The sequence below is a fragment of the Asterias amurensis genome, chromosome 19 (assembly GCF_032118995.1).
Source record: "Asterias amurensis chromosome 19, ASM3211899v1".
Lineage (NCBI taxonomy): Eukaryota > Metazoa > Echinodermata > Asteroidea > Forcipulatida > Asteriidae > Asterias > Asterias amurensis.
The window spans coordinates 3554526-3582342 of record NC_092666.1 but is presented as its reverse complement, the minus strand read 5'-3'; the positions used below and the strand labels follow the sequence as shown (position 1 = coordinate 3582342).

The window sequence follows — 27817 nt, the reverse complement described above, 5'->3', positions numbered from 1 at the left end:
ACATTGTATGCAGGCTAGTTGTAAACTTTTGACATCTACATTTGAAATTTGACCCCAACATGTGAACTTTGACCTCAACATGTGAAAATTGACCTCATTATGCGAGTATGCATCCTGAAATTTAGTGATATTGACAGTGAATCGAAAATAAAATCATTGCTACTTTTGCATTACATGGTAAAAAGAAAACTTCTTAAAATTAAACACGGATCACATAAGAACATTCAACACATACAAATAAGTCGTATAATGGAACCAAAGCTGTAATCCTACTGCGATACAAGTATGAAAATCTGTACAATAAAAACGAATTGATTAAAACATCTATAGATAAGCCAACAATAGGATGGAAAAACAACAATTCTACACAAACGGCTATAGCAGCAAATCCAGTGCATTATTGGGAATTTACATTTTAATTAATAACAAAACAATAATAACAATTTTGTACATTATGAAGAATATCAAATGAAAGTTAAAACAAAGAGAAACTGCTGTCCTGTGCTGAGAATTTTCAAAACTTGGAAACAAAAACAACAAGAATGACGTTCCTTGTTTAGTTTTCGAATGACTCCTTTGATTTGTAACATACCTGCAGAGAGTTGGCATAAACAAAATGAACGATACCCCTAACCCTTTGGTGCAAAAGGCAGTCGCTAGCGACTACCAAAAACACATCAAATTGGACTTCTACAAACAATCGTAACCTCTGAACTACAACCCCAATATATACCACTCTCATTCCGTTGTTTAGAGTGATTGTCGGGCTTTCGTTTGGTGTGATGTTCTACAGAATGAGCAATTTTGAGAACAACACGGTTGAATATGTTCTTTCTTTGCTTTAAAAAAAGTTATTCTGTGTACCAAAGGGTTAACGATAACATATTTTAGTTTTGTATACTCCATGTGGTTCCGAGTCGAACAGTTTTTAAATTGGATTTCTAAACAATTACGTGTGTTTTTATTGATAGTATTCCATGCTTTCTTGAGTCCTATTAGGAAAAAATTATCAACAGGCTTCCCCAGAGTGATTCAAACCCAAAATATTATAACATTCTGATGAACGATTTGTTTTTGGGAAAACCAGGTGGGATTTGAACCCACAACCCTGCAATCAAGAGCAGATATCAAAGTGCACTGAAGTCATCAAAATACCAAATTCCCTCATCGTTATTTTAAAAGCTAATTATAAATAACGTAAGTATGTCTACTTGATTAAAATAAAAATCTCTTTGGGTAAGTGTTGTTAAGTTCACAGCCTTATTTTGGACAGTTTAAAAAAAAAAAACACATGAAAGTCAAAATAATATAGAATTAAAAGGGATTTAAAATTACCGAAGTAAAAAGAGGTGGACATTTCATCTACAGGTGGATAAATTTCACAAAAAGCTTTGACGGAAAACAATTTTTACCGCAAATCAATTTCTCATCTGTGTGGAGATGCTAGCTTCTGTTTTCTTTTAAAATATTGCCATATTTTTCAATTAAGTTTTAAAATTTACATGATCAAGTGCTAAAATATTACTTAAAATGACAATTTGTGTTTATACTTTCTTACAAACTAATTATTGTGCTGTCTGAAAAGCTAGGAGCCAGAAAAAATAGCGTACACTTTTTTACTTGTAATAATCTACATCTTACATGAAATTGAGAGTTGACAGGACATACTGCAAGTTAATTGCCATGAGTTAAGTAATCCTACACCAGGTTTCGCTTCGGACTGACCACTCACAAATGATGGCAATGAAGCGGAATTTAATTCGGCGCACTCTGAAATAAATTGTTATCATGTTGTAACTTTTAAAAAAAGAAAGAAAAATCTCTCTCTCTCGAGGACTTATTTTGTGGTGTCTGTTTTAGTTATGCTTTTGGTTTTACTGTGCTTTTGAACACCCAGCAGGGTGAATATGTGTACAAGTCTTTATTATTATAAAGGTTGCGTTCGGTTAGCTTCCCGGGCCAACCCAGGTTGACCCACGGTGCGTTTGAATAGCTTTGAGGTCATTCTCGGGGCTCACTCGGGTCTGAATGCTCGGGGAAAGTGGCGTTCCATTTGCTCATGCCAGGGGCTCACTCGGATGAGTACACCAGAGCCGACTCTGGAAGCTAATTGAATGCACCAACAAATAATAAGGCCGTGTCCGAAACGGCGACTTCGGCTACAGCTACGGCTAGATCGCGCGTGTCTGCCTATTCTTCAACACTGGTAGACGCGCTGATCTAGACGTAGCTGTAGCCAAAGTCGTCGTTTCGGACACGGCCTTATTTCCATTTCTACGATTTGTCCGGACTGCGATCAAAATCATGTGAGTGGCCAGTCATCGGAAGGTTGAACTAATAGTCAAAGTCCTGTTAATTTTAAGTACACAAATACAATATTATGTTTTTTATTAAGAAAACATTTGAATAAATATTTCAAAATTACACTGAGAAGTATCACGTTACTGCCGAGCTTATAAACAACCACGCTATTTTGGTAATTTTGTTTAATCATTATTATTAACACTATGGTCCTCATGTAGTCAAGGGAATTATTGGAGATTCTATGTTATCATATCAACACAGCGCACACAGCTTCAAACTTCACAATACACTACACAGATACACTATCAATTAACTACAATGATCTGGGATTATGCTTATCAGCAGTGATTAAAATGGATTAACTATGCGTTGATTTTGATGCATGCCTCGCTGGTACCTGATAAAACCAGGCAAAATTGTACCATTCATAGTGTAACAAGAGACATACCCTGCTAGGGTCCAAACGTCAGGACACATTTTGTGTATTTATTTTTTTAAATAGGGGACATGTTTTCTTCTTGATCTTTCAATCGCATTCCCCCAAAAATCATTTCCAAAGTCCGGCTGGCATTTTTGTACTCTGTGACCGGCTATCAGACGCCCTTGTATAAATAACAACAAACAACGCTACCCTGTATAATATCACAACACTGACGCTAAGAGTACCAGCTTACATTACAAAATTCAAAGTGACTCGTTCAGGCAGAATGTCTCCCCAATCCCATCCTTAAGTGGAAATCTCCCAAAGGAAACAAGCCGTCAATTACCAAATATTATCCAAATTCCATAGAGCTGCTAAAGCAGATGATTTTACTAACAAATTTGCTTAGCAAAAAGTAGCAGGATACCAGTCACAAATTTTCCATGTGACATTGTATTTTCAGTGGCAACCTTGTTCTGGTGAGCATAATTTTATGTGCTTAGCAAAACATTTTGAGCTTAAGCAGCTCTATGAAATTAAGCCCAGGTCCTAATCCAAACTCAAACCACCCATTAACCTTTTAACCTAAGTGCTTGGAGTCAATTCGGTCCGATCAAGTCACGTGCGGCAACTTTACATTTGTTAAATTTCTATATACTTTGAATCGGCTGAAATTCTTTTGTTTTCCACATTTTGTACAAAGAGGACGGTAAATACAAAAAAGTACTAGAAGTAACTTATTTAAAGACCTATATCCCGGTGGAGCCATCTTGGTTTTACTCCATTCCAACTTACTGCAACCAAACTGAGGCTGGAGGAAATAATAGTCTGGTGCCATGTTTCGCAATGAATGTTAGCATTCATTACTGTTATTGTAAAACAGGGAACATGACCAAGATGGTGACAGCGTGATAACGGTCTATAGGCTTAAAGGTTTGACCTAATTGCATGCATAATTTATGTCACAACTATCGGTGCTTTTGTTTTACCATTGAGTGGTGATATGTAGAGTTGAATACGGTGGCGCACACACACACAAATACACACAATAACAATACTGATATGTTTCATATTAAAGAATGATTTACAAAAAGTACGGCACAATTAATTTTTTTTTCACTAGGTCTTAAACTTTTTTTTTTTGTGGTTTTCTTTTTTTTTCTTTTTCAAAAACGGAAAAGTCAGAAGCGCTGCTCCAATGTACAAAGCGATAAATTACTTTGATTTGGTTAAATAGTTCACCAAAACATGTACTGCGCTACAAACTTGTGTCGACTTCACTGTTACGACGTCGTTCTCAAAATGTGCTCGACTAAATTGGTGTGGGTAAAATAAAGGAGTCACAAATTGCGTTCGATATGAGTTATACATGAGCTGTAACTTTTCTCTGCTAAAACAATTTCTTCTGAGTCAATTTGAGTCAAATCAATAATCTAAAAAAAAAATGTTACCAAATAAACTTTACCTGTCCAACATAAGAATATATATTTATAAAAAAAAGAAAAAGATTTTACAATTTAAAAAGCTGATTTTTTTTTCTCCACCGATGTCCAACTGAGTTCTTACTGCATTTCAAAGTACTTATATGTTGGGTTTTCGTAACCGTTGGCTTGCATGGCGGCAATGTGTCTTTGCTCCACTGTCATGTTAGGGTCGATCTCGGTGAATCCGTGGTTAACTGGTACCCGTCTTGTCTTCCTACGGACAAGCACGACGGCGACGACCATAACGGTCGCTACAGCGAGGACTCCACAGGCAAGGCCAAATGCCAGAGCTGGAGTCGCCCCATATTTGATGGATTTCTGAGTGACAGACTAAAGATAAAAGACAAAAAAACATGAATAATGGTTTGGGGTAACAACATGTGTGTATATACATGTACTTGCCAGGTAGATTTTGTTCTTTAGAGAACTGTCTTGCTTTATTTTCTACTACCGCTTCTAGTGGTTTAAACCCGCCAAGGCCTGGTTCTTGAAAATTTTACCGAGACGCAGTCGAGGTAAATTATCAAGAACCAGGCCTTGGCGGGTTTAAACCACTTGTTTATAAACCGATTCAACACTTTTTGGTCCAAAAGTTAATAAAATGCAAAAATTATAATTGTTCAATGATTTCTTTCAACACAACATCCCTCCAGCTATGAAATGGTAAGGCCCTCTGGTGAAAACTCCTTATAAGGAGATTGAGGTGCGCATCGTGCGTATTTCGGGTGATGTGGCACAGGTGTTCCAGCCGTTGCTCTAGACCAATAGGAGTCAATAAACTGTCTTATAAGCACAGCTGCTAGCTCGCGTGTCACGCCCATGTTTAAACACTTTTTACTGGTGTTATATCATCCGTTTTAACACCCCCACGTGATGCCCTCTCGACCAATTAGAATGTTAACTGTCTAAGGTATTTATGAATAACCGTTTCTAAAACAAACTCAATCGGCGGATGGATAATAAGTAATATGTTTACAAATGAAAGAAAATCTAAAGGGAAACACAGTAAACTCTGTGGGGTATCTTTATCATAAGCAGATTTGTCTAGGATAGGATTTGAACTTCTCTAGCTACCGGGCAATCTCGGTAGTCTAGTTGGTAAGACACTGCTCTAGAATTGCAAGGGTCGTGGGTTTGAATCCCACCCGAGTAATATGCCTGTGATATTTTTTTCACAGGACTCGGGAAAGTACCGAGTATACAGTGCTAAAACACATCAGTGTTTGGGTAAAAACCAAAATTGAAGAATTGTCTACTTACATTATCGATTCTGCTACTGGCCTGAGGTCTGAACTCTGGTGACTTATCCACTCTACTAGCGGCAGCTTTCTGTGATTTCTGAGGTTGTTTCTTGGCGACTAAGATCGGTTTGAGGGCTTTAGGTGAGGTGGAGGGCTCTTCAGTGTCCTCTGGAACAGCGACATCATCTTCATTCTCGTTCTCGTTGTCGAGGTTGTCGAGGTAGTGGTCGAGTGGTTTCACTGTGGAGGATGCATAACAACAAATACAGTCAACTCTCTTTCATGTCTTAAGAACACATATTCTCAAAAATGCATTATTGTGGAGCTTTCTATTGTTCTTTCTTTTGTCCCTGCACTAAACAGGTTCCTGTAGACTTTGCACACTTTTCCACTTTGCACCAAAGTCTTTAGAATTCCCTTATTTCACTATACATGTTTCATTCCTTGCGCCATGAGCAGAACTTGTGATGGTTACCTGCGCATGGTTGGCTTGTTGGCAAGGTTGGCTTGGGCGTAAAGCCCTCGCCTCTCACCAAGGTGACCCTGGTTCGATTCCTGGACGGGGCCATATGTGAGTTGAGTTGTGCGTTGGTTCTCTGCTGTGCCACGAGGGTTTTCCAGACCATCCGGTTTTTTCCCTCGGGAAAAAAAAATCAAACACTTTCGATCTTTGGCTGTGCTCCATGGTCATAATGAGTTGATGTGGCTGGCAGCTGAATGCGCCCTTGCATGCCAGCTTCTCGAACATGTATAGCCGCGTCCTTCGCAATTCAGCTCTTAGCTGGGAGTAAGAATGATTAGCCCCTCCCCCAAATAATTATATAACAAAAATTAGTATATTTATTATTATTATTATTATTATTATTATTATAAGTGTTCTTATTACTTTTTATAAAACAATTGCTGAAAAATTCAAGGTATGCAAGGCGATTAAACAGAAACGTATACTGGGTCGGGTCGGGTCGGTAGGGATGGAGGTATGGGCGCTGATAGAGAGAGGGGATGTGGTTTGCTCTTGTGGATCGAGATGGGGAGGCTGCTTACCTGCAATGATTGGGATGTGTGCGGCAGAAGAGATCTCTTCTTCAACTAAGGCTGCAGGTTGCTCCCCGGTAGCTTTGTCCACTGGCGTCTCGGCCTTCACTATCTTGACCATTGGGAGGGCTTCACCTTTTACCGCAACGACCACCTCGGGTTCTTCTGGTGTGATCTGAGAAAATCAATCCAAGAAAAAAATTACCAACAGAAAAAGATAAACAGGATTGTGGAAGTGTCATTGGCGAGCGGTTAAGAGCATCAAATTCAAACTCTGGTATTTCTGATCACCAGAGTGTGGGTTTGAGTCCCGGTCATGACATTCGTGTCCTTAAGCAAGACACTTTGTGTCCTTGAGCAAGACACTTAACCATTGCTTCATCCTTCCGAAGGGACGTAAAGCTGTAGGTGTTGTTATAAAAACTATCAACGCATGTAAAAGATCCCAGTGCACACTTGGTGCACACAAAGGGAAGGGGTTAGCCCCGGTGCATCTGGCAGTGGGACTATCTTTAATCATGACGACTGCACTAGAAAGGAAGAAGAAGAGAAGGACGATAATGCTCACCTTTGCAACAATCATTGGGAAATCAGGAACTTGTGGAACCTTGCGTCCGGAGGGTGCTTTACCCTTGGGAGGGAGAATCTTAGCCACGATGGGTGCCTTGGGGAGCTTGCTTGGCTTCCCTGGAGCCTTCTTGGGTACCACAGCAGGCTTCTTTGGAGGTGCTGGTGTCGGAGCATCCACTACTTCCTCTTCACTGGTCTCCATCTCGGATTCTTCAGGTTCTTCTGGTTCTTCAACGACTTCTTTCTCGTTTGGGGTTTCCATCCTCAGGGCGATTTCCAGGGACTTCAAGAAGGCGACGTCTTCGGGTGACTGGCTGGAGTTAAGAAGGATATCTAAAATGGAATGGAGGAATAACAATTAGTAATAACATGAATGCAAACATTAGTTAATGGCCTGACATTTCACGGTTGGCTTGTGCTTAAAGCGCTCGCCTCTCACCAAGGTGAACCCGATTCGATTCCTGGCCAGGGCCATATGTGAGTTGAGTTGTGCGTTGGTTCTCTGCTGTGCCACGAGGGTTTCCGGTTTTCCTCCCTCAGGAAAAAATCAAACACTTTCGATTTTGGCTGTGTTCCGTGGTCATAATGGGTTGATGTGGCTGGCAGCTGAATGCGCCCTTGCATGCCTGCTTCTCGAACACGTTGTAGTCGCGACCTTCGCAATTCAGCTCTAGCTGTTAGTAAGGATGATTAGCCCCCCAAATTTTTATTATTTCGACCCTCACAGAGTCTTTCTCATAGGCTAAATGACAACAAACATGAACAGGTAACTAAGTGTAACATAAGCATGGAAGTGGAAATACATTGAATAGAGAGAGATAGAGAGAGTCAGAGAGCACACAGAAAAAAAAGCAAGGGGTAAAAAAAGAATTGGGAGACCAAAGGGAGACAATGGGTGCGTTCGATTAGCTTCCCTGGGTCGACCCCGGTCTGCCTCCGGTACGTTCAAATAGCTCTGCTTGTAGAGTGGGTCACTTTGAGGCTGGCCCCAGGTGCATGACGTCACCATGAGAGGGTGAGTTATCGTTCGATTAGCTCTTGTCCAGGGCTCACCCGAGTGAGCACCGCGCGGGGTCGACACAGGGAAGCTAATCAAATGCACCTATAATAATATGAATAACGGTGAAAGACTGATAAGACTCCGAGCGAGGAAGTCCTTCACCTGATATGGAATATGGGGCGTTCTATATGGTTTTATTTAATCTTGATGTTTTTATGAATTTGATCTTAAAGGCAGTGGACACTATTGGTAATTACTCAACATAATTGTTAGCATAAAAACTTACTTGGTCAGTTGGTAATGAGGAATGGAGAGATGTTGATAGTATAAAACATTGTGAGAACTGGCTCGTCCTGAAGTGACGTAGTTTTCGGAAAAAGAATTAATTTTAGGTATCAAAAAAGAAGTAATTTTAGGTCTCATAATTCATATCTCGCAACTTCCGCCAAATTGAGCTCAAATTTTCACAGGCTTGTTATTTTATGCATATGTTGAGATACACCAAGTGAGAAGACTGGTCTTTGACAACTACCATTAGTGTCCAGAGTCTTTAATTAGTAAAAAAGAAACAAACAAAACGAAATCACATCCTGCAGCTTCTTACCAACTCTACTCTTGATCTCGCTGTAAACGTCCCCCATCTTGGTGATCATATCGAAGCAGCTCTGTACGCTGGAGTCAATATCGTGCAGTTGTTCCACGGTCTGACGTCGTTGCTGCTGGGCGCGGGCGGGATCAATGGTCATGAGGTGCTTGTAGATATTCATGTGGTGCTGTCTGTCTCTCTGAGTTGACTTAAGGAACTTTTGAAAGAGGTGCAGTATTTTTTTGGTCTGTGTAAAAAAGAAAAAGCGTCAAGACAAAATTTTTATCTCGGGTTGATCAAAGAATAATAATAACAAGAATAATATGGATTTATAACGCGCACTTCTCCAGACAACCGATCAAGGCGCCTACACAAAATGAAAACATTATACAATAGAAAATCAAGAATACACATAATTTAACTTATACCCAATGAAAGTCTAAGTAAATACGTGTGTTTTTAGTTCCCTCTTGAAGTTGTTGAGTGATGTTGTTTTGCGAAGTGAGACAGGGAGCTTACATGTATTCCATAGGGCAGGAGCAGCTTTAGAAAAAAGCACGGTCTCCGTAACAAATTGTTCTAGACCCTGGCTCTACCAGCAAGTGAGATCCAGCAGACCGTAGAGCACGGCTGCTGTGCTTAATGGAGATGAGTTCACAAAGATACTGTGGGGCTCGTCCATGCAAAACTTTGAATACAAGGAGGCAGATTTTGAAGGTGATCCTCTTTGCAATGGGGAGCCAATGTAGGCGTCTTAGGACGGGCAAAAAGGTTCTTATAGATAATTTTGAACCGCTGGATTAACGTGCTCTACTAACTGACTTTAGGAACTTTTGAAAGAGGTGTGTTTTTTTTCTTTTAGTCTTTGTCAAAAAAAAAAAAAAAAAAAAAAAAGCGTTGAGACCAAATTTTTATTTTGGGTTGAACAAAGAATGAGGTATTAGAGTAGGATTTGAACATCCGGATTAACGACCCTGTGTGGCAGTGCCCAAGGGAAATCTACCTCCCAGAAAAATTAGCCTGGGCTCGACTGAAGAGGATGATTCAAAAGAGGGGCTATCAGAAGCAGTTTGTACATAGTTCGCCATCGTGGGGGGGGGGGGGGACACAGAATCTCATGGGGACAGAATGCAAAGCAAATTTGGGTGAATGCAATAATCGGTACAAACTCCCCTTCCAGCTGTGACTCAAGCATTTGAAGTATGAACTTAAGTACGGTGCTCATAAACGCCCGTTCAAGACATGACAGACTTATATTTTCAGTACCTTAGGGGGCTCATCTCTAAGCGCCTCGGTGAAGAGTCGTTCGGCTCGTGTCCTTTGTTCTCGGAGTGCTGATCCGACGCGTTGTTGATGAGTGGCACGCAGCTGGTCAAGTTCACTCTGGGCAGTAATCTCCAAATCAGCCATCGTGTTATCAAAACGCTAAGGACAAACATAAAATGGTCATTATAAAACAAAAACCTCTCAGGAATTTTTTTAGTATGAAATGTCTAAATCAGCCTTCGCTTTGTCAAACAGTGTGAACAAACATAAAATGGTCATTGTAAAACAAAACCTCTCGTTAATTTTTGGTATGAACTGTTTTTCTGACTTTGAGTTGATGGGTTTGATTCAGAGTACACAGTGTAAGGGGACCCGTTGCTCTATGACTTGATGCCTTGGTTGATAGCCTGCCTTCTCTCTAACACACAATGGATCAACCACAAGACTACCAAAAATATTCAATATATTTGGATTGTCACATCTCCAGGGGGTCATGCTCAAGCAAGGCACTCTCAGGGGAAAAATGGCACTGCAAACAGGGAACTGATAACCTGAACTGTGAGAGCAAAGCGTGAAAGCTTGCAAGGGTGTGAATGATTGCAAGCCCGAAAGCTTATGGCAGCGAGGCAATCTGTGACATTCTAAAAGGTCTTATCTTTATGTTTTTCGTTGTTGTTTTGAAATAACAAACATATTATTTGTTAAACTTTTATATGTTTTGATTTTATTTTATTTAGTTATCTATTATTTTTTTTTTTTTTTGGGGGGGGGGAGGAGTGAGGTTGTCAGCCTCCGACATGTCTTACCTCCATCATGCCTTTCTTCATTGCTTCTGCACCCTTAGGATCAGACTTTCTGAGCGCTTCATACTGAGATTGGGCCTCTTCCCATTGCTGCATCACCTGTTTAGAAGAAATTTTACATTGTTAGTATAATAATAGTAATTGCTTTGTTTATAGCGCTTTATACAGCCTAGAACATTAGTACCCCTTGTCACTGGGACATTCAATTAATTCCTTAAACCATCTCAGCTCCCTGGCAATCACAAGAACCAAATTTGAGCCAAAATTTCCACAGGTGTGTTATTTTACTCATTGTTGGAATACACCAAGTGCGAACACTAGTTTTTGACAATTACCAATAGTGTCCACTGTCTTTAATCCACTGAGACTATACAATGTAGTTTGATTGCAATTTTTCTGCTTTGATTTGTACTGTCATGACTGTATTAATGAAACAAGATGATCTCCATACTTGGTGCATGTTCGTGTCTATACATGGACTATACACACAAACTACAACGCTTATGCGCTTGATGGCCCTGAGCAAATTGTCGCAGGAATAATCTGTTTGTTTTTGACGCATCGATTCCGCTCAAGACAGGCTATCTGCAAGGTGAATAATTTAGCTCATCCGATATGTAGGTGAAGTCTCAATTACACATTAGTAATGATTAATGGCCTCCCTATTTAGATGTTCAGCCCTAAACCAAGTCTTTTGTCATTATCTTTATTCAGGGGTGCAAGGTAAAAACCCTGAACAAAAATATTGACAAATAGGGAGACTGCCAACATGTAGGGTTACAATCCCGGCCAAAATGCTTGGGCCACCCATTCCGAATGTTACATAAAGCCATTCCATGTCCACAATTCCCCCTGACAAACATTCTCTCCCCTGTCCTTCCACTCAATGTTGACTGGAATGCAGAAGACCCTGCAAACAGAACCTACATCGAAAGGGGGCAGGGGGGCCAACGAGATATGGCTGGGATTGCAGATACATTTAGCTCGGCCTCACTACCATGGGCAGCACGCCGTATCAATACCTCTCGTCACTAACTCCTGGGAGGCATGTACTGGGAAACAACTCTGATTGGCTCAGGAAATTGGTTATGCATTAGATGGCAAGTGCGTGCGCGCAAAGTTTTAAGATATTTTCTGTTGATCACGCCCGCGATTTTCATGACACAAACCTGTTTTTTTTTAAACAAAAACAATAACATTCTTTAAGACGAAAGACCTGCGTGCGCGCATAGAAAAGATTGAATAATGAATGTACGCTCATTTATGGCTCATTTAAATGTGCTAGCATATAGATTTAAATTTGCCAATTCCAGGGGTTATGATCGAGCAAGGCATGCTGGGAAAAAATGGCGCGGTGAGATCGATCACCCCTGGGAACGAGGTTGCATGTAGCTCAGTTGGTAGAGTGCTGACATGTTTAACCGGCCACTGGTTCAAGTCACACTTGAAAAAACCCACAATTTTTCAAATAAAACTGATATTTCTGATCCTTGGCAATGAAGCAATAATTCAGACTACACATCTTAAGGTTCCAAGGAACTCTTTGCAACAAATATAGATTCTTAGCGACTCGTGATGATGACTCACGACTCCCTCGAGGATAAAATGTGATTAAAACCACAAGGTGAGCTTTAGTTTAAAAAAAGAAAGGAACAAAAAAAAACAGAGAGGAAGTTTGGTGTTTGTGATTGGAGAGCTGAAACGGAGGTCTTTTAATCCGCCGCTTTTTTAGTCCTAGGGCTATAAAAAGTCTTAGGTCCGACAACTACAGGAATTCAACTCAGGGTGAGAATGCGTCATTCTCTGGTGTTGGTTTCATTTAAACGAAGAGGTGTACTTGCACTAATCTATCGACTGATAAAGATGCTTTGGCGAAGCTCTTTAGGAAGCAATTAGTTCGCTGGTACCATGCCCATGTGTGTCAAAGCAATTTATAACAAGCCTTGTACTTTCTGCTTTTAAGGTTCTTCCTTGGTTAAGGGCAGGGCGGTTTTTCCTCAGTAAAGGGCAAGGAAGTTGTTTCTTGGTAATTGGCAAGACAGTTCGTCCTTGGTAAAGGGCAAGGCAGTTGAGTTCTTTCTTGGTATCTAGGGAAAAGCAGTTCTTTCTTGGTAAAGGCTTTGGTAAAGGGCAAGAAAGTTCTTCATTGATAAAGGGCAATGCAGTTCTTCCTTGGTAATGGGCAAAGCAGTTCTTCCTTGGTAATGGGCAAAGCAGTTCTTCCTTTGTAAAGGGCAAGGCAGGTCTTCCTTGGTAAAGGGCAGTTTTTCCTTGGTAAAGGGCAGTTCTTCCTTGGTAAAGGGCAAAGCAGTTCTTCCTTTGTGACGATCAAGGCAGTTCTTCCTTTGTGAAGGGCAAGGCAGTTCTTCCTTAGTAAAGGGCAGGGCAGTTTTTCCTTGGTAATGAGTAACCCTGTTTCAGCCCCAGGAGTAGGTGGCAACAGCCCCTGGAAAAACAGTTCTTTCAATGGGCAAGGTCGTTCTTCTTTGGTAAAGGGCAAGGCATTTCTTCCTTGGGTAAAGGACAAGGCAGTTCTTCCTTGGCAGAGGGCAGTTCTTTCTTAATTAACAAGGCAGTTCTTCGTTGGTAAAGGTCAAGGCGGTTCTTCTTTGGTAAAGAGCAAGGCAGTTCTCTCTTTGCCCATGAACACCTACAAGGGTCCATGTGTCAGTGACTGCACCTTAAACCTAACACTGAACTTGTGTCTATTACACGATCAATGCTGCAAGTTCCCTTAGACAGTTTGTTGACCTTGTATCGTATGTGCTACTCGATGGTAGCATGTGTGATGTTTACAATGTATAATTACAACAAACATAAAACTGGTAGCAGGTGATTCGCCAGCCTTCGTGACGACCGCGGCGTAGAAAACAAACTCACCACAGCTGCTCACCACTACAGACTTTATTTCTCAAGACTACCTACCTATGGACATTAAAAGGCACTGGACATTATTGGTAATTACTCAAAATAATTGTTAGCATAAAACTTACTTGGTAACAAGCAGTGGAGAGCTGCTGATAGTATAAAACATTGTGAGAAATGGCTCCCTCTCAAATAATGTAATTTAGCTAAATTTTTTGGAGGTTTGTTATTTTATGAGCAGACTGGTCTTTGACAATTACCAATAGTGTCCAGTGTCTTTAAAGGAACATTAAAGAATTGTTTTTTGCTAACAAAACACTTGCTGGCAGTGATAAGATTTTTATGTTATGCACCATATAAACTTAAACTGACAAATCTGTGGAAGTTTGAGATCGATCGGCCATCTGAGTCACGAGAAAAAAGTGAAAACCGATCACACATTTTGCATGACATCGATTAAAAACACCCTTGTAGCACGAAGTTGTGTGCTTTCAGATGCTTGATTTCGGGACCTCAAAATCTAATTACTTCTTTCTCAAAAACTACGTCACTTCAGAGGGAGCCGTTTCTCACAATGTTTATACTATCAACAGCTCACCATTGATTGTTACCAAGTAAGTTTTTATACTAATAATTATGTTGAGTAATTATTACCAATAGTGTTCACTGCCTTTAATTGAAATGGTAGCATCCACAACCTCATATGAGATCTTGCTTTTCAATCGACAGAGACTGCCGCGGTTAACTGTCAATTGGAACCAGGACAATGCTCAATGCAGCTGGCAGTGGTTCACACCTTCTGACCGCCACTGCTGGCAGGGTTTAAAAGCTAGTGTCGACGGAGATTTAAGTACGTGCAACCTGGTCGACGGAGATTTAAGTACGTGCAACCTGGTCGTGTTAAATTTGCATCGGGGATTAAGAACATTAATTTTGGTTTTACCCTTACACCGATGTGTTAGCACTGTTCATGTATATTCAGGTTCTTCCCGAGAACTGTGAAAAAAGTTGGTAAGATGCTGCTCAGGAATTGCAAAGGTCATGGGTTCCAATCCAACCCGAGCAAAATGCATGTGATTTGTTTTCCCCGAGAGAATACAGTGCTGTTAACACACATCAGTGTAAGGGAAAAACCAAAATTAATACTACTTCAAGTAGTGTTTATATTATTACTTCTAGGCATGCACTGATTTCTAAGCGCCATTTCTAAGCCATCTGGGGTCCAAAAGGTATGTTATTAAAGAAAATCTGCACAGTTGACTCAATGCAGCGCCACTTAGCAGGCGTTTCTTTCAGGGATACCAACCACCTCAGGCACACTGCCAAGATTGTTATTTTTTTTGTTTCTGGTAATGAAGGGCTGGATAGTGAATGGAAACTTTTGTTTAAGACTCTGGCCTTTAAAGGCACTGGACCCTATCGGTAATTACTCAAAATAATTGTTAGCATAAAAACTTACTTGGTAACAAGTAATGGGGAGAGATCGATAGTAAAAAATTAATGTGAGAAACGGCTCCCTCTGAAGTAATGTAGTTTTTTTTAGAAAGAAGAAATTTTCCACGAATTTGATTTTGAAACCTCACAATTAGATTTTGAGGTCCCGAAATCAAGCATTTGAAAGCGCACAACTTCGTGTAACCAGGTGTTCCACCATTATCTCACAACTTTGGCAACCAATTGAGTTCATATTTTCACAGGTTTTCATTGTTTGACATTTCGTCTTTAGAATCAAGACGTTTTTAAAGACATTTTAGAGACAACAAACCTGAGATCTCTTGTCCTCCTCCTTAGCATCCATCCTCTGCTTGGCCATCAAGAAGGCTTCGTGTTCCTCATCTTCATCAAAAGACTCCTTGAAGTACGGGTCCTCAGGGAGGGGCTTAGCTGTGATGGGTTCAGGCTCCGTTGCGGGCTCGGCGGGTTCTACCTCCGGTTGGGGCTCTTCTGGCTCTGGTACCTTAGGAGGTACTGGTGCAGTTTCTGTCAAGACAAAAGGGTAGATGAAAATAGATGTACACTTATATTATAGTTATGAATTTATCAAAGGTAAGCATTTATAAACTGAAGAAGGAAATTCGCATTGGGGATAAAGAATATTAATTGTTTATAACCATATACACTGACATGTGTTAGCACTGTCGACTTTTTACTTTCCTCTAACTATACCAGGCAATCCGGGTGGTCTAGTTGGTGAAACACTGCTCTAGAATTGCAAAGGTGGTGGGTTTTAATCACACCCACACACCCAAGTAATATAAGCCTGTGATTTTTTTCACAGCTCAGGAAAGATACTGCGTATACAGTGCTACATGTACATTACTATGTGTAACACACATCGGTGTAAGGGTATCCTTAAACCCGCAAGAGCATCGAATTCAAGTTCTGGTCAAAAATAGTTTACATGGTCAACAGCTATGCAGCGCTTCTCACAAAGCAAGTTTTATGGTCAGTTATGTTTGGAGTATCGAACATGTACTAGTCTAATATTCTAGATGGATAGTTTATAGATAGTTTATTTTATGGTTTTTACATTCGTGGCCAATGGCCAAAATTACAGGAAAAATTACAATTTATAAATACAAAAAACGTTTACACCCAAAATAGTTTACATATAAAAAATATATCGCCATTGGAATCTAATTTACAAGACATGTGTGTACATGTATGTACTCACTGGTACTTGTTGTACATTAAACCTTAATCTCATACAGGGGTAAAAAGGAATGGCTATTCAACTGTGAAGGGGGCTGATGTGTTGCCTTGACTCTCCGTAACTACATGTATAAAACGAGATGAGGGGGCTACATTATTCAAATTAAGCCTGAATAAATTAACAGTCCATCTCCCATAGTGATAGATCAGTTAATACAATTCATGATTACTGTAAACAAATGCGGGCTTGAAAGATATGTCTGTGAACCTGAAGTCTGTCGAAATGTCTCAAGCATGTATGCATTCACATGAGACTAAATCTCAGACAACGGAGGGGTCCCTGGTGCTGATGATTCAGTAATGTTTCCAACACGTGTTCTTGCATTTGATGCGGCAATATTCAGAGTTAATTTCCCATGATAAGCACGTTTAAGCCGGTGCATGGTACGGTCCATGGCCGCCCATAAACTACACTACATTGTGCTCTTAAAGGAACTGGACATCTTTGGTTAGTGCCATAGACCAGTCTTCTCACTTGGTGTATCTCAACATAATATGCATAAAATAACAAACCTGTGAAAATTTGTCATCGAAGTTGCGCAAGAGAAAAATGGAAGACAAAAACATCCTTGCTCACACAAGTTTTGTGGTTTCAGATGCTTGATTTCGAGACCTCAGGTGAGGTCTCAAAATCCATTGTCATATATTAGTGAGAAATTACTTCTATCTTAAAACTACATCACTGCAAAGGGAGCAGTTTCTCACAATGTTTTATACTACCAACAGCTCTCCATTGCTCGTTACCAAGTAAGTTGTATGCTAACTGAGTAGTTACCAATAGTGTCCAGTGCCTTTAAAAGCACTGGACACATTTGGCAATTGTCAAAGACCAGTATTTTCACTTGGTGTACCCCAACATACATGTAATGCATTTAATAACAAATCTGTGAACATTTTTGCTAAACTGGTCATCGAAGTTGCAGAAATAATGAAAGAAAAACACCGTTGAAAAAAAAATCCACCTCAGTTCCATGAACTGTATGAGACTTGAAGAACCGTCCTGTGGGATTTCCTTTTTTAGTTGATTACTTCCACCTCATGGGATGTCCTAAACCGGTCTGCTATGAGCCTATCCCCTAGGGATCCCCCACATCTATACATGTATCATCCTAGCCCTGGCGGCCTTACAATTCGTACTACACTACAGTGACGTCCTGGATATCAGGGTACATTTCTGGGGCGGAAAATTGTTGTTGAATCTGTTGAAATTAGTGGCTTCTTGTACATGTAGGTAAGATTTGAGTTATGCAGCTTTGTAAATTTTCCACCCCAGAAACGGGCAAAAATATGTAGGATTCGTCGAATCTGTGTACAGCACAGAGGAGAAGTCCCATGTAGGGCTATAATAAAATCCCCCACATCAATATCATCATATCCTAGGGTACCGAGTTACAATGAATACCAGCCAAGCAGTGATTCAATTCTGATGAATCAGATGTGATGGCTCAAAGACACTGGACACTATTGTTTACAATTACTCAAAATAATATCAGCATAAAGCCTTACTTGGTAACGAGTAACTGAGAGCTGTTGATAGTATAAAACATTGAGAGAAACGACTCCCTCTGAAGTAGCGTAGTTTTCGAAAAAGAAGTATTTTTTTCTCAAAAACTTTGTTTTTGAGACCTCAGAATTAGATTTTGAGGTCTCAAAATCAAGCATCTGAAAGCACACAAGAGGTTGATGGTATAAAACATTGTGAGAAACGGCTCCTTCTGAAGTGCCATAATTTTCGAGAAAGAACTAATTTTCCACGAATTTGATTTCGACACCTCAGGTTTAGAACTTGAGGTCTCGAAATCAACCATCTAAACGCACACAACTTTGTGTGACAATGTTTTTTCTTCTTTCATTATTATCTCGCAACTTCGATGTCCGATTGAGCTCAAATTTTCACAGGTTTGTTATTTAATGCATATGTTGAGATACAGCAAGTGTGAAGGCTAGTCTTTGACAATTACCAACAGTGTCCACTGCCTTTAAGAACGAAATTCAAGGCCTGAATGTATGTATACTGTTGCTTTTTCCAAAATGTATATGCATTGTTCACTTAATGACCTTTCAATCAATATTAAGTATAAAATTACCCTTAATGAACGTATTCTGTTCTGTAGCACTGAGCTGATGATGTATGTGTAGACAATTATTATTGAAATATAAGTCATGACTATTTGGAGAATGCGGATGCAATTCGAGAACGAAACAAATAAAAGACTTCATTTTCACAGCAATAGTTTTAAGTTTCAAAGAATGAAATGCAGGAAAAATGTTGTGCGTCATTTGGAATACTGGCATTTGTCACGTTCTCTTAATTTAATTAGTTAACAAAACTAGAAGTAACAAGTAATTAAAATGGAAACCACACTTTTGTTCAACGGCCCCCCCCCCCAAAAAAAACCCAAATAACATATTTGCGCTGGTTTGTTTATTGCAAATACAAATAAAATGGCCTTACTTTTGACCCCAGCTGAGTCTTTATAGCCTTTGAGAAATGTCAGTGCATTAACTTTTTTGTGCAAGCCCCTTTTTAGTTTAAAAGCAGTTTCATAAAACAGCTTATTCTATTTTCTGGTTTGTTAATCACTGTGCTGAAAGGAACTACAATGTAACCTTGCTCTACATGTAGACTACTCTACGAGTTTGGTGTGAACATTTTCTGCAATAGTATTATTTTGATTTCACAAATGGGTAAACAAAATGACAAGAAATATTTCTGCTACATACAAAAAGTCAAATCGTACATGGACGGATGAAACAAATGAAATCAGGAGGGGGATGAACGGAGAATTCCAGAAATAACTTGAGGGCAAACTAAAAGGAGTAAGTACATGTAGATGGAGTAAATCTAGCAACAAAACAACGGTTGTTCAACGGGAAAACTTTCAAGGGATTTGACAACTGGGACATATGCTACTGGGATCCTGAGGAGGAAAAACGGCTTAAATGTATGCCGATGGTTTTAGAAGGAAAGGAAAAAAAAAGGGAAGTCCTTGTGAGACTTGATACGGTTTTATCTCGCTGATCAAGTCCTGTGATTGTCCTCATGCAAAAAGCTGTTACCTAAAGACAGCCTTGTTTTATAAAGGTCAAACATAACATGTGGCTGATAGCGTGTAAATATCATATAGCTATATATATTGACTAGAGCGCTAACACCCTGTTATACACGCACTAAGGTTTTGAAGCCGTGTGGGCGCATCCATGTTTATGTACAAACCGATACAAAAGCTTGAAATTTTGTCTGGCAATTGTACGGCTATTTGCACGACAGTGCGTTTGTTCCTTTCTATGCGTCATCGAACAAAAAAAATGCAGCAAATGTGAACACACAATCTGTTGATGAGCGTACAAACTGCGAGCAAGCAAAGTGTGTCATGCAAGTCGTAGCGCAGACGTACGTGAATGCGCAGTCGTGTAGGAAAGCGCACACACCGAATGTATAAAAAAAATCGCGTCAACGTGTGTTCTCTTAAAATTGAAATCGTTCTGTTGTCCAAGCAACACATCAAACATGTCTGCGCCCAGGGTGGCTTCAAAACAACGGAGCAAGTTAGCGCTCTAGTCAATATATATAGCTCTACGGTAAATATATACATCTATCATGGCACAGTTATGGCCGCATGTAAAATAAATTAATACATGTAAATATAATCTTCAGCTTAAAATTTAAAATCTATTATATCGTTGCGGTACCCGCTACCAAAACATAGGATTCGAACTGCCTCTAGCTGCCGGGCAACCTCGGTAGTCTAGTTGGTAAGACACTGCTCTAGAATTGCAAGGGTTGTGGGTTCGAATCCCACCCCGAGTAACATGCCTGTGATATTTTTTCACAGGACTCGGGAAAGTACTGAGTATACAGTGCTAACACACATCGGTGTATGGGTAAAAACCAAAATTAATTTAAAATCTATTACTTCAAATTTGAAATGAACTGTAAAAATGGTACTGTAGATGCTTTGTTTTTGGTTCATCAAAGGCAAACACGCCAAAGCGGGATTTAAACCTGTGAACTCTGGATTAACATGCTGGTACTCAACCAACTGAGCTATACAGGTATGTAATAAAACTGCACTGGTCATTGCTATTTAAGCACTAAGGAAACAAAATAACTAAATGTGTTTAAAGGCAGTGGACACTATTGGTAATTACTCATAAAAATAATTTATTAGCGTTAGACCTCACTTGGTAAAGAGTAATAGGGCCGTATAAAACATTGTGAGAAACGGCTCCCTCTGAAGTGGAGTAGTTTTCCAGATAGAAGTAATTTTCCACTAATTTGATTTTGAGACTTCAAGTTTAGAACTTGAGGTCTCGAAATCAACCATCTAAACGCACACAACTTCGTGTGACTAGGGTGTTTTCTTCTTTCATTATTATCTCGCAACTTTGATGACCGATTGAGCTCAAATTTTCACAGGTTAGTTATTTTATGCATATGTTGAGATACACCAACTCTGAAGGCTTGTCTTTGACAATTACCAATAGTGTCCACTGCCTTTAAAAGGTTCGTAATGATGATAAAAAAACAAAGCACATCAGCAGTCAGAATTATTTAAAAAAAATTATACATGTAATAATAATAATTAACATCAATACAAATTTGTAACATCCATTAAAAAATATCAGGTAATTGCTTAAAATAGATTTGAGGATCTCTAAACAGGGAACCGAACGATGCAACAACAAATCGTAGAGATAATATGTTCGCAGACGACAGCTTTTTGCTGAACAAAATTAACAAACATGTATTCCCTGTTGAACTGCCATCTCCCCTTTCGACTGATCCAGAGAAAAATAAGGAGTTCCAAGCCACGGCGCTCCGCAAACTAGAGGCGTCTCGGGTGACAGTGTCTGGAGAAAATCGGCAAAGCAACACCCTCCCCGATGTAGCGACAGCAAGTGTTAAGTGGAAACTCTCCACGATTCAATATTATTTGCGATTCATTTGGGATGCTTTCGTGCATGAATCTCCATAAAATAGAGTGGGGGGGGATTTTCATGGTGCAACAGGAACGATAACATGTACGATGTCAGGCCTGACGCTTCGTGGTTGAAAAGGTAAAGGCACAAACTCATTTTCTCCTTGGTAAAGGGAACCCTATAAGGAAATTCTAAATTTAAACTTAAGCATTTCAAGGGCACCAAGGCAATGAACAGGGGGCATGGAGGCAATCACCTTTGATGCCCCCATGAAACACAAAGCCTGGCCAGTGTAGGTGATGTACATGTTTTACAAGACCTTTGAGAAGTACTACATTCTTGTGTAATTTTAGACTAGGATAAAATTGAGTCATCCTCTTTGTACAATGTTTTCAGAGGATGCTATTAATTTGTAGGCAGGTTTTGTCAGAGTAATTATCTTAATTGGAGGATGAGTTTGAGTAATTGTTTTAGGAAGGGTGTGGCTTGAGTGGTTGGGGTGGAGGTGGGTGCTTGGGTGTGGGTTGGGTTGGGTGCTTTGGGGAGAAGGTGGGTGCTTGGGTGAGGATTGAGTGGTTGGGGTGGAGGTGGGTGCTTGGGTGTGGGTTGGGCGCTTGGTGTGAATGTTGGTGCTAGGTGGGGTTGGGTGCTTTGGGGAGAAGAAGGTGGGTGCTTTGGGTGTGGCCTGGGTGGTTGGGGTGAAGTGCTTTGGTGTTGGACTGGTTGATTTGGGTGAATGTGAGTGCTTTTGGTGAAGGTGGGTGCTTTGGGTGGGGATTGAGTGGTTGGGGCGAGTGTGGGTGCTTTGGACGGGGATTGAGTGGTTGGGGTGAAGGTGGGTGCTTTGGTATTGGACTGGTTGCTTGGGGTGAAAGTGGGTGCTTTGGGTGGGGATCGAGTGGTTGGGGTGAAGGTGGGTGCTTGGGTGGGGATTGAGTGGTTGGGGTGAAGGTGTGTGCTTTGGGTGGGGATTGAGTGGTTGGGGTGAAGGTGGGTGCTTGGGTGAGGATTGAGTGGTTGGGGTGAAGGTGGGTGCTTGGGTGGGGATTGAGTGGTTGGGGTGAAGGTGGGTGCTTGGGTGTTGGACTGGGTGTTTGGGGTGAATGTGGGTGCCTACATGTAGGTGTATGTTGGGTGCTTGGGGATAAAGATGGGTGCTTATGGTGTGGGTTGGGTGCTTTGGGTTGAAGGAGGGGGCTTGGGTGTGCATTGGGTGCTTTGGGATAAAGATGGGTGCTTATGGTGTGGGTTGGGTGCTTTGGGGTGAAGGTGGGTGCTTAGGTGTGTGTTGGGTGCTTGGGGATAAAGATGGGTGCTTATGGTGTGGGTTGGGTGCTTTGGGGTGAAGGTGGGTGCTTAGGTGTGTGTTGGGTGCTTGGGGATAAAGATGGGTGCTTATGGTGTGGGTTGGGTGCTTTGGGGTGAAGGAGGGGGCTTGGGTGTGGGACTGGATACTTGGGGTGAAGGTGTAAGCTTCGGGGTGATTACAAATACCTGATTTTTTTTTTATATTTACCTTTTGGGATGTCAGGCTTGCCAACTTTTTTAGGGGTGGCGTTCTGCTTTGGGCAGCAGACAAACTCTACCCCAGTGAAGAGGTCTACTTCATCCTGGCACGGCAGGAGCATCCCAAAGTCTCGGACTGTCTTCCCGGCTGTTGCGCACTGCTTCTCGGCCTGGCTGTGTAGCTCACTCTTGGGCTTGCACGTCTCACTGTCGTGAATATGCTCAAAGTCGCAGTCTTTTGGGACCATCAGAGCTTTGCTCTCAAATTCACCAACTACATTGTAGGAAGGGGAAAAAAGAAAATTAGAGATGGATACAAGAACTGAACTGTGAGATATACATGTATGTTGCCCTATCTGCTTCCCATACTCACAAAAGAGCAAGATACACTTTGTTTGGTGAGAGAGACTTCTTTAATAAGCTCAAGGTCAATCTTTTGGGACCATCAGAGCTTTGTTCTCAAAATCACCAACCACAAAAGAGAATGAAGAAAGTTTGAGATTTCACTTTTATTTATTGATTCTGGTTGTGAAGCAAAGGACTCTCAGAAAAGCAAACTTAATCACTGTACTGGCCAAGAACCAGCCATCTTGAAACCAAGCTTAACCGTCTCAACAAGTCGGTAACTGTTTGGTCGGATTAGCCTCGTCACCGCGGTTCAACCGAACACGCGAAAACACTCAACCAATGACCACAGCACATACGTATGTTTTTGGTTGGAGTCACCAAATTGCAAACCCCGTTGAATTGTACAAGTAAGATCTCCCTTACCGAGACAAGTGTATGTTGGGATGGTAAATGTCTCAACGCATCCATCAGGGATGTCTGGGGCGTCCATTGGACACCAGCTCCTGATCTCCCTGTCTTCGTTAGAGTCCTCAATGTTGTTTACATCCAGGTCGCTGTAAACCTGTACGAGGGAAATACAAACCACAAACACACATGAGCATGAGAAAAAAATAGACTGAAATGCAGGCCTGTATGCTTCGTTTTTTAAAGGGCAAGGACACCAAAGGCATTTCCTCCCTATGAGGAAATTGTAAATTTCTTCTGGGGCATTTGAAGGGCACCAAGTCAATAAGCATGGGCGATATCGATTTATATTATTCACGATATATCCCCGACAACATATCGCGATATTCGATATAATCACGATTAATGAAATTTGACATCATCACTCTTCCAACTCCAAGTGAAAGTTGTAGAAGAGATTGTCATAGCTTAAGAGAGGTGTTCTAATGACCTATTCTTCTGGTTTTACTCCAAACCTATGGGGTGCAAGATGTCTTAGCTAGCAAATACATTGCGATATTTAATCGTTATTGCAATATATCGATATATCGCGATATATCGATATTTTGATTAAAACCAAATCCATCAGATATCGAAATCGTTTCTAAATTAATATCGCGATATTCGATAATATCGTGATATCGCCCAAGCTTACAAGGCAATGACCAGTATCAGGCCTGGAAATGCCTACAGAGCATGATAGTAAACCATTATTCATTAATAACCCCAGACATGTCGTGATGTTTGAACGGCTGATAGAAATTTGTATAGCTGGAGCCCCTTTCACATGACAGTGATTTAGCAGGGGCCCCGTGCTTAATTTGGGCATGGTTGTGAAACTTCACAAACTACACTTTTATGTGTGAAAAGAAAACCATGTTTGGACTGTCCAAGATCCCTAGTGAAATCTCCTCAAATAATCTGTCCTTTATGGAAAGTATACATTGTTTTTACACACGAGGTACATTTTGTAAATTTTCGCATCCATGCTAAAAAATAAGCAAGCGACCCTTAATAAATAACTGTCATCTGAAAAGGGCTTATGAGAGCTAGCCCAGTCAATGAAAACAACGCCTCACACAGGCCTTTCGATTTTCCTTTCACAACTTTATACAAAGAAATGACTCTTGCTACCCAAACTGTCAGTACATACGTAAGTAAGCACTATACACTACACAGGGGTCAAGTAAATGTTTGCATCCATGCTAAAAAATTAAGCGAGGTACTCTTGCTAAATAACTGTCATCTGAAAAGGGCTAAGTAAGCTAGCCCAGTCAATGAAAACAAGGCGGCTAGACAACTGATGCCTCACACGGACCTTCCCGTTTTCCTTTCATAACTTTCATAACTTGATACAAGCAAATTTTCGCACTATGTTAAAAAATAAGCAATTGGGACCCTTTGCTAAATAACTGTCATCTGAAAAGGGCTTATAAATAATGAGAGCCAGCCCAGTCAATGAAAACAAGGCGGCTAGACAACTGTTGACTAACACAGACCTTCCGGTTTTGCTTTCATAACTTGATACAAAGAAATGACTCTTTGCAACCCAAACTGTCAGTAGGTAAACACTGCACTACACAGGGGCCAAGTCAATAAATCTAGCAATCAGTCACGTCAGTCATAACTTCTGTCACTTTTACGACGTACCACCCTTTCAGAAATCTAAAAGGAAGTCAAACAATAGTCTTAGCAAAATATGTTTAAAGCCATCAATCACTTTGTCTTTACAAAGTTGGGCATTGTACCAAAAGATTTGTGACAGGTTTTGTTAGAAATCATGGGTAAAACTGAAAGTAATAAAGGGAAAGGAAATTTAAATATTGGTTTGCCTGGCGTTGCAGGCTTGATACTACATGGGAGTTATTGCCTCACTGCAAGGCCAGAAATTTTAATTTAGAGAGGGGACGGCAAGTTTTATTTTACTTCCAAGCCATTGGAAAATCTTGAAGTCTATGGGAAACTTTTGCAGGGGCACCGGGGCCAATACCAGGGGCAACAGAGGCCTCTGGACTGGTCATTAGTCCAAGGCCAGTGACTTGGAGAGTCAATCCAATAAACTCATGACCGGAATGTTGGTCCGGCAGTCTTATGTCTAAAAGAGTTCAAACGCTGACTTTCAGTCTGATAATATTATTCCATTAACTATAGCAAAATTGCTGGATGAAATCTCTCCCTGATTACATGTACATCTGTCAGTCTGTGCGTACTCAATATTATAACACCCCTTGCAAGTATTCTGCCTGCTCATTGGTTTAGAGCGCGTCCCATGGCATGTCTTAGTTTTGCTAGACGACGACCGTGTGATAGTGTGTCGGTTTGCCATGCGGTAGTCCGAAGACTAGCACACGGCGCCGTGCGCTAGTCCGACAGAATAGCTATGGCGTGCAGTACCCAGACGTCCGTTGCTTCGCCTCGGGAAAATACACGCTCCTCACCTTGGGAGTCATAGTTTTAACTATAGCACTTGAAGCAGTCAGTATTTGTATATTGGAATTCAGTGTGCAAAATTTTTGGGGGTCTAAATATTTTTCTTTGCAAAATTACTGGACGAAATTAATCCCAGACAAAAACCAAGCTGCCAACAGTACATGAACAATCTTTTCAGAGCCACCACTCCTTCAAATGAGATTTCACTCATGGTTGTACCCACAAGTTTACTACATGGTGTATTCATTTTATATTTGTAGTTACTCTTAAAGGCAGTGGACACTATTGGTATTTGTCAAAGACTAGTCTTCACAGTTAGTGTATCTCAACAGATGCATAAAATAACAAACCTATGAAAATTTGAGCTCAATCAGTCATCGAAGTTGCGAGATAATAACGAAAGAAAAATAACACTTGTCAAACGAAGTTGTGTGCACTTAGATGAGGTCTCAAAATCAAATTCATGGAAAATTACTTCTTTCACAAAAACTATCGCACTTCAGAGGGAGCCGTTTCTCACAATGTTTTATACCATCAACCTCTCCCCATTACTCACCACCAAGAAAGGTATTATGCCAATAATTATTTTGAGTAATTACCAATACTGTCCACTGCCTTTAATCCATAAACACATTAACGCCGCCATCTCATGCAGGGTCAGGCCCCATTGTGATACAGACTTCATCATCCCCATTGCTAAGCAACCCAAGGATGATAACCTCCTAGTCATACAGCGCAGAGTGTAGCGATAATGCTGCGTATCTGAACACACTTCTACATGTATTATCAACTGTTGATGACATTGCCATGCTTTTGACAATGGCGGAAGGAGCATCATGTTATGACTTTGTGTCTTCACACAGCTGGTGTTTTCACAGCGTACTGTAGTTGACGTCTTCGAGCACTGTACACGTATTTTGTCAATTAATGTCATGGTACAATGTACAGTACAATTAGGCCGACATGTACAATGTAAACATGGTAAACATTACATGTACATGTAGGGCCAACCCATCAAGATGATTTCCAGGGAGATTGTCAGATCTGCTCATCGAAACATGAACAGATTTATTTATTTATTTTATGCTTTTTTTAAAAGAGTTCTGTGCTTACGGTAAGCAGAGCCATGAAATTGGGCCCATCAGCAGCTGCGTTGTCAAATATTCGCTTAGCTAATGTATTTTACGGTCGTCATCACAAATAGCATGCCTTGCTTTTAATCTCCATGGTTTTTTCGTAGTCCTTTCTCTGCTGCTTATCCATCCATAGAGCAACCCTCCATGGTTTATGGTGTATCAACTGAGGACATGGAGGAAGGTCATTTGGCATGGCAGCACTGCATGTAAATTGACACCCAAGCACTACACACACAGGAGTTCCAATTATAATGAATCTACCTCAAAATAGATGCACAAGTCTAGCATGGTGAATGGATACTCTCCACTGATACTGGCTCAGGATTGACCTCTTCTTAAGCAAATACATTAAAGGGAAGGTGTTGGTTTTTTGGAACTGTTCGCTTGTTTTAATCCTATAAACAATTATAGATTTTAAGTTTAAAGCCATTGGACCCTTTCAGTTAAAAAAAAAACAAAAAAGTTCACCGATTTACAAATAACTTACAGGGTTTACAGAAGGCAATGGTGAACGACTTCTCTTGAAATATTATTCCTTGAAATGCTTTACTTTATGAGAAAACAGCAAAACAATATAAATTCTTGTTAACGAGAATTACGGATTTATTTGAAACACATGTCATGACACGGCGAAACGCGCGGAAACAAGGGTGGGTTTTTCCGTTGTTTTCTCCCGACTACGATGACCGATTGAGCCTAAATTTTCACAGGTTTGTTATTTGATATAGAAATTGTGATACACA

General features: G+C 40.5%; 1 protein-coding gene across 1 annotated transcript in view; it reads right to left on the bottom strand.

Annotated features, from left to right (window-relative positions):
• Positions 1-242: 242 nt before the first annotated feature.
• Positions 243-27817, bottom strand: part of LOC139951299 (amyloid-beta precursor-like protein) — a 50940-nt gene continuing 23365 nt past the window's right edge. The window contains exons 3-12 of the mRNA XM_071950123.1: positions 23488-23626; positions 22727-22990; positions 15341-15555; positions 10714-10809; positions 9908-10066; positions 8660-8888; positions 7054-7388; positions 6495-6660; positions 5470-5690; positions 243-4539 (exon numbers count right to left, since the gene is read on the bottom strand). Of these exons, the coding sequence (XP_071806224.1) occupies positions 4288-4539; positions 5470-5690; positions 6495-6660; positions 7054-7388; positions 8660-8888; positions 9908-10066; positions 10714-10809; positions 15341-15555; positions 22727-22990; positions 23488-23626 (2076 nt within the window). The 3' untranslated portion in view covers positions 243-4287. The remainder of the gene's footprint in view (positions 4540-5469; positions 5691-6494; positions 6661-7053; positions 7389-8659; positions 8889-9907; positions 10067-10713; positions 10810-15340; positions 15556-22726; positions 22991-23487; positions 23627-27817) is intronic.